General features: G+C 33.6%; 1 protein-coding gene across 1 annotated transcript; it reads left to right on the top strand.

Annotated features, from left to right (window-relative positions):
- Positions 1–1,076: 1,076 nt before the first annotated feature.
- On the top strand, positions 1,077–2,471 carry LOC131065330 (anthocyanidin-3-O-glucoside rhamnosyltransferase). Its single transcript, XM_059214424.1, has 2 exons — positions 1,077–1,974; positions 2,155–2,471. Exons 1-2 carry the CDS (start codon positions 1,077–1,079, stop codon positions 2,469–2,471), a joined length of 1,215 nt encoding a protein of 404 aa, XP_059070407.1.
- The last annotated feature ends 10,581 nt before the right edge of the window (positions 2,472–13,052 follow it).

Here is a 13,052-nt window from a genome sequence, read left to right as displayed (position 1 = left end):
ATGAACCGCCTACATATTGAGATAAAACTAGAAAATACCATGATTGGAAAGAAAATAATCCATGGATTGCATTCTACAAAGTAAAATAATAGAATAAATTATTTAATACATTAGTCTAAAAAGTTGTTTCATAAGCTAAAGCGATTACAAGCTATGAAAATTGAACATAATATGTAATTATCGCAGCGCTCTCCTCTAGCATCATCACTCAAGACGAGAGAATTAGAAAGCCCTCCAATCTCTTGATTAGAAAGAGTCCCAAGTGAATTAAAATTGCAGACTTCGGGGTGAGTAGGATTCTATCACATACCATAGATCCTTGCTGTAATTCCTATGTGGGAACGTGTGCTTACATGAGCCCCAAGAGATTCGACCCACAGAGCATATTCCCTTGAGATCTGAACACAATATGGACAAAGAGATATATAGAGATAGGGATGAAACTTTGAATACGATGCCTCGATGGCAATAAAGAACAAGCATATTAAACGTCTTTAATACACACAAAGATGCATATGAAGAAAATGATATGAACTGATTTATATTCCTTAGGCTTAAGATGAATCTACTTATCTTATGTATATGAAATATTGCGGCTAACTTTAATTATTTTAATAAGTAATCGAGACTGTTATATTAAAATCGACAAACACATTCAATTTAATCAGCTGACCCTTGGCTGTATACTCGCATGTAACATGTGCAGGTGCTGGATGCGATGAAAAGAGCTACAGCAAGCCAAAGTAACTGTATCAGACAATCAAGGAGCTTCAGCAGATGACGTTTGTTCCGAATGCCTTTGTCGCTGCCACCAAGAGAGTACACAGCCAAATACATTGGTTCTTATTGTGTAGGTCAGTTGGGTTGAATACCAAAACTCGTTTAAAAATTTAGGCGGGATTTCGAGGCGGGCAACAGAGCAGTTAAACTACGGTGGAAACGATAAATGCTAATGGCTACGCAAACGGGAACGACAATCCTTATGACCTTATTTATTGGGCCTGTTATCAGCCGAGCTCACGTTTGAGTTTCTCCTCTGGTTTCTTTCAACTGCAAATAGCCTGCAATCGTAAACAATGGCGACCCAACACCAGCTTCATGTAGTGATGTTCCCTTGGCTTGCACACGGCCATATAACACCCTTTCTAGAGCTGGCCAAGAGCCTCCTCACATATGAATTGAGAATTTCCTTTGTCTCCACTCCGCTTAACATTGCACGGGTTAAAAAGCAGATAGTGCCTGGAATTGAGCTGGTGGAGCTCCCATTGCCATCCATAGACGGCCTGCCAGTAGGCGTTGAGTCCACGGCAGGTTTATCCGAGATAGGAAGAACAGACTTAATATCGCTGCTCTTCCAAGCCCTAGATCTTTGCGAACAGCCCTTCGCGACATTGCTAAAACTGCTTTCCCCGGATTTTGTCATACATGATACGACGCTGTACTGGATTTCTCGGGTTGCCGCCAAGCTGGGCATTCCCACAATAAATTTCATGGTGATTAACGTGACGTCCACGAGTTTCACAATAGGGCAGCACAGGGACGGACTGCCCCAAATCCCCACGGCCAGCGATATCTGTGCACCGCCACTGGGATTTCCCTCTGAGGTCGTCCGCTACCGACTCTTTGAAGCGCGGAATCAGCTACCGTTCTATCAAAACAAGCAACATGGTATTTGTGAGGGCCTCAGCTTCATGGACCGCCTTTGCGTCTCTGTGGAGGAAAGCTGGGCAACGGTTTGCAATACTTGCCTAGAGTTGGAAGGTAAGTTTGTGGACTATTTTCAGAGAAGCACAGGGCGATTAATGTTTCCCGTAGGGATTTTAATCCACAGGCTACCCCCGCGGCCGGCTGCAGAGCCTTGCTTGGCCTGGCTGGACAGGCAGGGCGATCGTTTTGTGGTGTTTGCGTCCTTCGGCAGTGAATGCCTTCTCACCGCCCAGCAGCTCGGTGCTCTCCTGTTGGGCTTGAAGGAAAGTAAAATCCCATTCCTGTGTGTTCTTACTGGCCACGCGGCGGCTGAGTTGCAGCAAGGATTTGTAGATCGCACCAATGGAAGAGGACTCGTGGTTACAGAGTGAGCACCTCAATTGCATATCTTGAACCATCCTTCCACTGAAGCTTTTCTTTCACACTGTGGGTGGAATTCTGTGACAGAAGGCCTGAGGTTTGGAGTGCCTTTTGTTGCTCTTCCTATCCAGTACGAACAAGGGTTAACTGCTAGGCTAATTGCTGACGAATTGAGGATGGGAGTGGAGGTCAAAAGAAACGAGGAGGATGGTTCTTTCACTAAGGAGGACATAGCTAGAGGTGTCCGAGCTGTGATGGTGGGGCAAGAAGGTTGTCGGATTAAATCCAATGTTCAGGAAATTAGTAGGGTTCTTACCAGTAATGATTCTCAAATCCATCGAACAAACATACACAAGTTTTTCTCTGCGCTCAAGGAGAAAGCCTCCAGTAAACAAACTGTTTGATATATTTTTATATATATGATAAAGGCTTAAACTTATAAGGGCTTAGCTGATTTGTATTCAATTCCATTGTAACCTCCAATGTTTTGCCATGTCTTAATTCTGGATTTCCTCTGAACTACTTTTGTTGTGGTCGTATCTAACATCTTGAAGATAAGGCTGCCATCACTCTGTGATCGTCGTTATTACATTTCACATGTATAATTCTGTTTCAGAGGGAAGAAAATGGCTATTTCTGCGTTTGTACTCCTCTTACTATTCCCAAATAGTTGAGCTGTTTCCTTAAGTGGCTCTCGAACCACTCAATACTCCCCCTAGCTACTTAATTCCTCTGAACAAAGTTGCTAGAAGACCGGCTTAAGTGAATAAAATATATATTTTGTATGTCTTCTCTACATTTGTCAACACGTTGCCTTTCTGATGCAGGAGCCAGCATTCTGGGCAAAATAGGAAAATGGCGTAGTGTATGGATATCTTTCAAAGCATGTTCAAATTTATTTATAAATTTAAATTCAAATTCCAAAATTTGAAACACACAAATTTCAAATCAATTTTTTAAATTTAAAAAAATATATTGAACTCTTAACTCTCCATATTTATATCAAGAACTTCAAATTTGATCATTCTTCATGCATTATATTTGGGTTTTGTAGTGGCGTTTCCATGAAATAATGTCAAGAGATATCACATAATTATCTTGCAGATTTATTAATTGTCAAGAAGCATAAGGAACTGAATAATGCTGCATTCTTTCACTCTCATTAAAGATATAATAATTTCATATAGTTATAGACAAGTGGCAATGATTCTATTTTATTCAGAGTAATAAAATAATATTTATACAAAAAACTGAAACATGCTTGCATTTACTTGTCATCTACATGTCAAATTTGTTCAAAACCAATTTTTTCTTTAGAGTGTTTGTATGTCATTGTAGATGCCTCTCAGCATAGTTAATAAATCAGCAGTGCAGGAATAATTTTAGGAAAAAAAATATAGTTAACAATGTTTGAGTTAAAGTGTATTGGATTAGATAATATTTTTATAAATACTATAAAGATGTAATAGATAAATTGTTCATTTTAATGAAAAATAAATTCCCTTCAAATTTTAAGAAATAGCAGGAAATGGCAATATACATGTGTTTATATATATATATATATATATATAAATAAAGAGATATCTCAATAATTAATAGCAACAATATTAAAATCTAAATAAATCATGTCAACAATAATATACTACAATAATAAATTTCAATAAAATATTATAACTGTAATGCCAAACATATAATAATGGGTAGACATTACGCTTTGTCATCTTGAACTCCATGCTCTATTATTAGCGGATTAGAAACTTTATTGATGTTTTATCCCACCACTTCCCAAAGAAACAATATAATAAAAAATAAAGATATATTTATATTTTAATTTATGTTTTGACTAAAAATATATGTATTACTTATATTAGTTATGATAAGAGCCATTTTATGCCACCATTTCTTAAAGAAATAATATTATAACAATTAAATATTTTATATATTATTTATAACATAAATCATTTATTCTTAAAAATATATGTTATATATTATTATAATAAAAAAGTTTAATGATTAAGAAGGCATAATTTATTTTCTTAATAGAATCTTTATAAGATGATGATTATTTTATTTATATATGTTTTCTAAGTGGATTTAGGAAATATACTTAACATAAATAATTAAACTAATTGATTAAAAAATAATCTAAATAATTAAACTAGAACTCAAACTAATAAATGTAAAGTTAGATATGAAAATTAAATAACACTAAATATTCTAGATTTTAATCATAGAAAAATGATGTAGAATATCTTAGGAAGTGACCTACCACAATACTTGATTTTTAGGCATTTCTTAAATGACTATTGTGAGCTTTGTTGTGTTTGAAATCCATGTCTATGGACCTAATACACAATTCATGTGAAATCAAAATGAAATGTGATATTACAAAAATGAAATGATGTAAAACTAATTATTTAAAGAAATTCCTTTTCATCTCCTAATACCTATACAATTTTTTATTAAAGATTGTAAATGTTTAAAAAAGTCTTCAAGAATTTACTGAATTTTGAGGGTAATGTTATGATCAACCAAAAGCCTATGTAGAATAATTCAATGAAAATGTATAATCTCTCATAATTTTCTTTTCTTTTTTAAATACTATGATGACATATAAATAACCCTAAGAACTTTATACCATTTGAACACGTAATGGTTAATTGTATATTGATATTCTTTTGATATAAGAAGATGAATAATACATTGAAGTTGAATATATAACATGTTTTCCAATGTTAAATATTTTAATGACTATGAATGTGATTAATATGCTAATGATTTTTTATTTGAATTAATGGTTATGTGTACTAGTTTATTTTAATATTTATGTTGAATAATTTTTTTTTAAGTTTGATGTTATGATAAATTAATCTAAGTGTGAAATAAAAATGATGATGATATGACAAAATCAAATAGAAGGGATATTATTTTTAATGGGGTAAAACATTAGTAATTGGTTGTAATATAAGTGTTACATTGTAGTAGAGTATGATAGATAACTAAGATGAAAATAATGTTGATGTCAATATATTAGGAATTGTTAAATTATTGAATATATTTAATGAAAGTCAAAAATTAAGGAGAATGAACAAAAAGTTAATAACATTCACGATTTGAGAAATCAAGAAATAAATATTTTAAGACAACTTTATAAGTAAAAAGAAAATAAATTATGTGTAGCTATTATAAAGGAAACAAAAAATGGCTAATGGTAAAACACTAGGGGTAGGGGGTGGGAAGAAGGGTAAGAGGAAGATATTAATATTTCCACCTATGCATCCATAATTTTCCCTGAAAATCATAGAACCCCTTCTTGGTATAGATTAGGATTTTTAGCCTCTCTGATTTCTTCGAGTTAATGGACTTCATATTTCTTCTATGACTCCATTTCCTCTATCATGTCATAATTATATGGTGTTTTTATCCATTTCGGACTTGTCTAATCTAAATACATATGGGAAACATTTATCATATTTTAAAGTTCTTATGTCTAACCCTATTCTCTTGTTACCTTATTTATCTCATAGCTTCAATTTCAAATGGATGGCTCTTTGGTTTCCTTCAAAACCAATGTCAATCATAAATTCATTTATAGTTATCCATGTCCATTTGGACTTGGTTTAAATGTAAAAATTAAAAGTAATGTTCCATACTAATCTAATATTATAAATTTGAATCACTGTATGGTGAGATATGTGCTATAACCATGCATTCTTGAAACCGAAATTATCATTAGGCTAGAGACCAACTAGTTGCATATAAAACTTCATATTAGATTAATAACTACAACCTTGCATATGCACCCATAATTAGCCATTTTATAATATCCTCATCACTAAGTGGTTTCACTCAAAACTTGATACACAAGTACAAGAGTAGGCATGCATCTTGATTTTCTTACAATATAACTAGCTTGTAATCACTTAGGATGTTCTTCTTGATTCACAAAATAATTTGTCCCTTAATCGATCCCTAAATAAGCAAGGACAAAGAAATAAACACTATGATAAATGTTTAATGTGATCCAAAATGTTGATGCAAGAAACTAACACACAATCTAATCCAAAAAAACTCAGCTTTTATAATATTATGAATTATGAAAATCTGATATATTTGTTTAAGAATACATCTCGCTAGCCCTTTGTATAATCAAAATGAGTCAAAAACTTTCCTCTTTATTATATATGTATTTGAACAGCTAATAAATAATTTTTTATTTTTATAATATTCTGATCTAATTTTTTTATTTTTCTTTCCAGGAAAAAAAATAGAATTCGAGGAATTAAGGCTACCTCAACTGAAATAGAAAAGAAGTTATCATACAAAGTATGTCCGTCTGTTGTGCTTCTCGACCTACTTTCGATAATTTTAATATTTTGTATAATTTTTTCTAAACATTTCATATTTTCGTATTGAGCCCTCAAAGCCCTTCCGAATAATGTAGGAAAGAGGTTTATTAATTATTGAATTTAACGGTTCTTGCTTACAGGAGGCACGAACACCTAATATATATCAAAAAAAATTGTTGCTCGCAACCTATTTAGTTGGATTAAACCTTTTGGAGATTGGGGGAAATTATTTTAGTCAAATAATCTATGAAATTATTTTAGTCAAATAATCTATGAAATTATTTTAGTCAAATAATCCATGAAATATCAAGAGAGTTGGTCGGGCAGAGAAATCTTCCGGGGCGGCTTTCATTGGAATCTTTGCGGGTTTTACAACTCGACGAAGACTATGAAGAGGAACATCACTTAGAAGAGTTGTGGGAGGCTGAGAGTGACGTAAGTACTCTCCCATTTCTGTTCTATTAAATGATTATTTTTTTTAGAATATAGGTATACTAGTTGTAGTAGTTTGGTAAAGATTATTTTTTTATGTAGTGAGTCGGAGAAATGTTAAATATTCACCTCCTTTCATGCAATATGGAGTACGGTGAGATTAACATAAAAAAAATAATGGTTTTTAATTCAGATTTGAAATAGAAATTTTAAAAAGAAAAATTATTTAAGTCTTCTTTATTTAAATTTTAATAATACTATAGATTGAGTTTTTTTGAAATATGTATTTTTTAAATAATTAATTTGTTTTTTAATGAATAAATGAAAAATTAATGTAATTAATATTTCAAATATTATATAATTTTTAAATGTCATTAATTTTAAATATATTTTAATTTTAGAAAAAATATATCTTTTGTAAAATTTATTTAAGCTTGATGGATAATAATTAAAATAATATGTATAACATGTAGATAAATAAGAGTTGGTACTATTAAATAATATACAAGATATTTGGGCTCATTGTGAATCGTTGCAATGTTCATGTTGGTGGTTAGACAAGTGTCCATGCCTATGCTAGACCCTCGATAAGGTAAGTGTATGTGTGGGCTTTGTGGCCTTGTTGGGCTATCATGCTCACAGATTTGGGTTGTTATTGTTGTGTTAATGTAAGATATGAGATCCCCATTCGTGGCTTCACCTTGTTATGGGCCAAGCTACAAAACCATATAGTTGATCAATATAAAATTGAAGATATTTGTAGTTAGAAGGTTAGAGATGTTTGACAATAAATATTTTATTGTAGATGGCATATAATGAATTTAGTTTTTTCATATTAAATAATTATTTGTTTCGTTATATATTTGTATTCAAAAACAGCTAGTGGAGAGGACCCCATAGTTGAGCCCATTCCAATGGCTATGGTAGCACTTGTTGATTTAATGCCTAATATTTTTGACAATACTGCACCAATAGTCACGACTTTAAAGTTGTTATTACTGATAATGACTACACATAACTGAATGAATTGTATCCCTTAGCTCAAAAACCAACAAATCAAATCTAACGCCACATCAACACACCTATAAAAAATGGCTTAGTGCATGTAAGTATTGGTTTCACTTTTTTAGGGAGGTTTATTGGACACTTGGTAGTAATACCACATCAACATCCCAATAAAAAATGGTTTAGTACATGTAAGTAATGGTCTCACTTTTTGGGGGAGGTTTGTTGGACACTTTGGCATCATATTTGATTATGTGGAACTGAAATATTGGCTAATTATAATTTTAAGTTTAATAGGGTTTCAATTCCAACCTTGAAATTAGCGTTTCACCAATTAAGATAGTAAAACCACTAATTTCACAAGATCAACCTCACATTTAAAAGTGGAGGGTAAACCCAATAGATCTAGCCACAATTCATTTAGAGAAGAGAGTTGAGATGTTGATTGGATTTACTATTTTTTGTTTCCCCTTTTAGATATTTGAAATTGTATTTGAATTGTAATGTTAGATCTAGGGCCAACAATGAGGAATTGGACCAAAATAGTAATGATAAAATGTTTTCACACAGAGTTTTAGATCGAGATCTGAGAAGGGAAAATAGATTAGAACATATAGCTGAAAATTAGGGTCGAATTGTCAGGACCAGGAGGGTGGGAGTTCCTGGTCCTATGAATTCCAAGGTAGACAAATGGGATGATTTCTAGATTGAGAAGACACACAAAATCCATTGCTAGAAGATCAAGTTAAGTTTTCAAGAATAGGACGGTAGGAGTTACGTGGTCCTCTATTTTTCATGCCTATTGTATCCACTTAAGTTTCACCTCAAATATTATACCCGCAAACTCATTAGTCCATCATGCAAATATAACTCAAGTTTCAACCAATGAAACAACATGAAATGAAAAAGAAAATGAAATTGTTATACATTCATGGATTATGTCTCATTGTGTCCTAACCCCATTGTTCTTGGTTGCAGATAATTTTACTCTCAGACAAGCACTGGTAGCTTCCAAGATGGAAAGTGTGGAATGCATTAATAGATAATATGATATGAAAATCTAAACTAATGATAATGATTTATGCTAAATTTCTCAAAAACAACTAAAAATGCTAAGAAAATGAAATCGCAAATGCAAAGATAAAGACTTCTAGAATAATTGTAAGATTAGCTATTAGTTTCATAAATGGCATAGCAAACCTGTATTTATAGATTTTTTAGTGCATAAGCCTAGGTGGCAGAGATCACCAGTTCTGATTAAATCTTACAATTTGGATGGCTATGAGAAAGAGGTTCAGATGTGAGAGAGAAAGGTGGAAGATGTTCCTCCTACACCTACACAATGGAGGAAAAGGTGGAAGAAGAAGCCAAGTGTCATTCATCTTACCTTGATTGAGAAGAAGACTGGGAGAATATAGGATAGTAGGAGAAGATTTAGGGATAAGAGGACAAGTGGACTCAACTCCCTCCAAAGATGTCGAAAGGTTGGAGAGAATATAGGGAGGTTGAGGAATGTGTGTACGTACACATTATTTGAAGAATAGAATGAACGTTGAAGATAATGATGCATATTAATATTACAAATATTAATATCTTTAGCCACATGATGGATGAGTTGGCAAAGAAGAAGTGATGTGGAGATGAGGGTGAGTTGGAAAAGGGAGATTAAATAATTAAGAAATTATTTAATTGATGAGACTATAGGATAGTGGATAGAAGAATAATTAAATATTATATATTTAATTAATTAATTAGAAGAAAGGATAAATGAATTAATTAATTAAATTTTTTCAATTAAATTAATTAATAGAAGAATATGAAATGAATTAAATAAATTAATCTTTTCAAATTAACTACTATTTAATAGAAGAATAATTATTAAATAAATATTAAATATTTATTTAATTGCTCATAGCCAATTTTATGTGTATACATTTTTTCCCTCTTTGGAATTATGTTAAGACAACATTGTTTCAACGATTAAATCAAGTCTTGATAATGCGCCCGACAAAGATAAAAAATCCTGATTGTGTGCCCTCTCGGGAGATTGATCGTGAAATTGTTGAAAAATGTTGATTGAGCAATTGATCTCACGATAATTGGTTGAAAAGATTTGAAAATGGGCCTCTCAATTAAATTTAGTTGTGAAAAAGACAAATAAAATTGCCGCACTTTTGAAAGAATTAATTACCCCTTTAAAAATGAAAAAAGTAATAATAAAAAAAACCTAGGTCGATTTTATCCTCATTTGCAAATTTGTCATCTTTTGGAGAGAAAAGAAATTGGAGTGTTGAGCTAGAAAAATGGTGATCCCGTTTGAGAACCATCGCTTGGAATGCATGAGACAATACCAGAGACTTGTTGAGTACAGCCCACCGGTGAGTGACAATCCTAACCTTTTTTTTGAATTTTCCATACAAGTTTTTCATGCTTTTCGAATGATTTAAGATAGTTTCAAAAATTTTCCGATTTCGACACTTTTCTTTCATATTGTTGCACTTTAGATTAGCGCATATGTTATTTTGGTTAGCACATCTATTAAGTTAGTGTTTTCATCCCTTTTGTTCTCGCCTTTGCTAGGAATGTTAATGCAAATGCTTGATTCATGCCTGTGCTTGATATGTTCGTGCATTCGACTTATATGTTAGCGCATTCGCCTATTTCAGCACTTTTGTTCATTAGATTTGCACAAATGCTTGATTGGTTAGCACTTTTATTTGTTTCAGCACCTACGCATTATAGGATAGCGCTTTTATTTAGGTGAACAACACTTCTATGTGAAATGAACTTTTTGAATTGATTCAAATGTTTAAGTCCAGTCTATTTGATTGATTTGATGTTTGATGCTTGAATTTGATAGATTGATAGATAATTGATGTCTGATTGATAGGGAATTTTATAAATTTGATCAATAGGATAGGTGATTGATTGATTTATAAGATAGTTGATTGATTGATTGATAGAAAACCGTGATTGATGATTTCTAGTTTAATTTGATAGCTCTAAGAGGCCAATTCAGTCTCTGATTAAAAGCTTTATTTGTTGATCATTTCATTGATAGCCGGATTTACTTGATAGAAAATATTTGATTGATTGTTGATTTGATTGATAGAATAGATGTTCGATAGAAAATTCATCTGATCAAACATGAGAAACTAGATGTTCTTCAGTGTCAGGAAAAATTCTTAGATATGCACCATTTAGTCCCAGAGTTGACTCAGGATGAGATTAGACATATTGATACCTATGGATTACGTCACCTATTATACATACCTAATATTGCACATAATAGGGGTCTATTGATTGCATTAGCTGAGAGATTGCACAATGAGCACAACACGTTTCACCTACCCACTGGTGAGATTAGTGTGATGCTCGAGGATGTCTATAGGATCCTCTACATCCCTGTGATTGGAGAGCTTGTCTAGTATGACTATCAGGATCTTGGTGGGACCAAGGTGTGTAGGATAATGTTTGGTGATGAGAGCATTGATGGAGGATAGATTCTATGAGGGGACATGATCATGCATTATGAGACACTCCTAGTGGTTCTTGCAAGCTTGATTGGCGGGTATACATGTCCTGATAGGAGATCTCGAGGTTTTTCCATTGGATGGGGAGGGATCTTACAGAGCATGATGTAGCATTGTACTCGTTATGTATGGGGTGTGTGTATGCTTTCACATCTATATCATGATCTACATCAGGTTGTTTATGATGGCGAAGCTAGTCTCTTGTTTGGATGCACACTGCTTTAGGTTTGGTGCTGGGAGCACATTGCTATTACCTAGCCTATTCACGATAGAGTTCATGATGATGACCAGCTAGATGTATATTTGTATAGAGGTATTATTACTTAGCCTAAGCTATGTAATCTTGAGTATTGGCGATGGGTTTTAGATTGTATGGACACTGTGATTTGGAGGCCATATATTGATTGTGAGCCTTGGATGGAGGACACTCGGATTTTGCCATTGATTGTACAGAGTAGGTATTTGATTGGCCACACTCCTTATATCATTGAGCAATAGTTGTTTGGTTGCATTTTGAGATCGTTTGGTATTATTCAACACATGCCTTCTGGTGTCTCCATGTATGCACAACGATACAAGGATAGGCAAGATTGGAGCCCTTCAATATCTTTTGAGATAGCATATGCAGATTTTTTGGTTGTTCTGATTGTAGCATATGATTTGAGATTACACATTTTGGATGACGAGATCACAGTAGATTATCCTCAATATATTATTGCACATCCTTTTCCTTATATTACTGTAAAGCGGAAAAGCGCGATCGAACCCTAGTTGTTCTCCCCTCTTCCAACTCCGAGGAGAGAGAAGGGAGGTTCGCTAGGATTCGATGGTTTTCACTTAGGGGAGAGACTTTACATTCAAAAGAGGGGTTGAAACCCACAAGATCCAATCCCACGCAATGCAAGATTGGATGCTAAATGTGTTTCAAGGGTTAAGACAACAAGGCTACCCTCTTTTGTAAAGAATGTTGATAGAAGAATTAAGCTAGGAATGCATAGAAAATGACAAAGATTCGCTTATAAACTGAGATAGGGATATAGGATGAAGCTGCGGACCTGGAATTAGCAGTAAAATGTCGATACGGCGCTGTCCTGCAAATTTGAGCAAAAGTTGTCAGGACGATGGCGCCCGGCGCCACGGTCCTCCAAAAAATCCGCGAAACGAAGGGGGATCTGTTCGTCTCTGCACAAGGATTCCAGATCTTCAATTTCAGCCGCGTACCTGCAACCTACACACAGAAAAGCGAAGACGATTGGGGGGTTAGGGATTAGGGGTTTGCCTTTAGGTCAAACCCCGGTTTTGGAATTAACCAAGAAATGAGCAAGTGCTGTAAATGTAAATGACTGTAAAATAAGTACTAATACCTTGTTCTAAGGATGTTTGTATCCTTTTGTGCGAAGGTATAGATGTTGTATGTTGTATGTTGTAGCATGTAGTATGTGATCTCCTCTTCAATGGTTGAATCCTTGTCGTGAATGCAACACTTAGCCTTGAATGGAGACTTGAAATGATCAATTGCTTGAAGGAATGCTTGAATGCTTGAATGCTTGAGTATAGTTTCCACGCTTTTTCATATATCCTCCCCATGCCAAATGAGAGAGAAAAATGTAGTTTATATACTTGTCATTTAGGGCTGATAGATTGATTTTCCTGACCTTAGGCCAAC

Source organism: Cryptomeria japonica, chromosome 11 (genome assembly GCF_030272615.1).
Source record: "Cryptomeria japonica chromosome 11, Sugi_1.0, whole genome shotgun sequence".
Taxonomy (NCBI): Eukaryota; Viridiplantae; Streptophyta; class Pinopsida; order Cupressales; family Cupressaceae; genus Cryptomeria; species Cryptomeria japonica.
Note: the sequence above shows the minus strand (reverse complement) of the source record. Positions and strands in the feature narration are given on the sequence as shown.

What these genes read in the sequence shown, in the direction of transcription:
- LOC131065330 (XM_059214424.1), top strand. Translation starts at nt 1,077, where the DNA reads ATGGCGACCCAACACCAGCTTCATGTAGTGATGTTCCCTTGGCTTGCA. An exon ending in CCTGTTGGGCTTGAAGGAAA is followed by an intron (nt 1,975 to 2,154) that starts GTAAAATCCCAT and finishes ATTCTGTGACAG; the next exon opens with AAGGCCTGAGGTTTGGAGTG.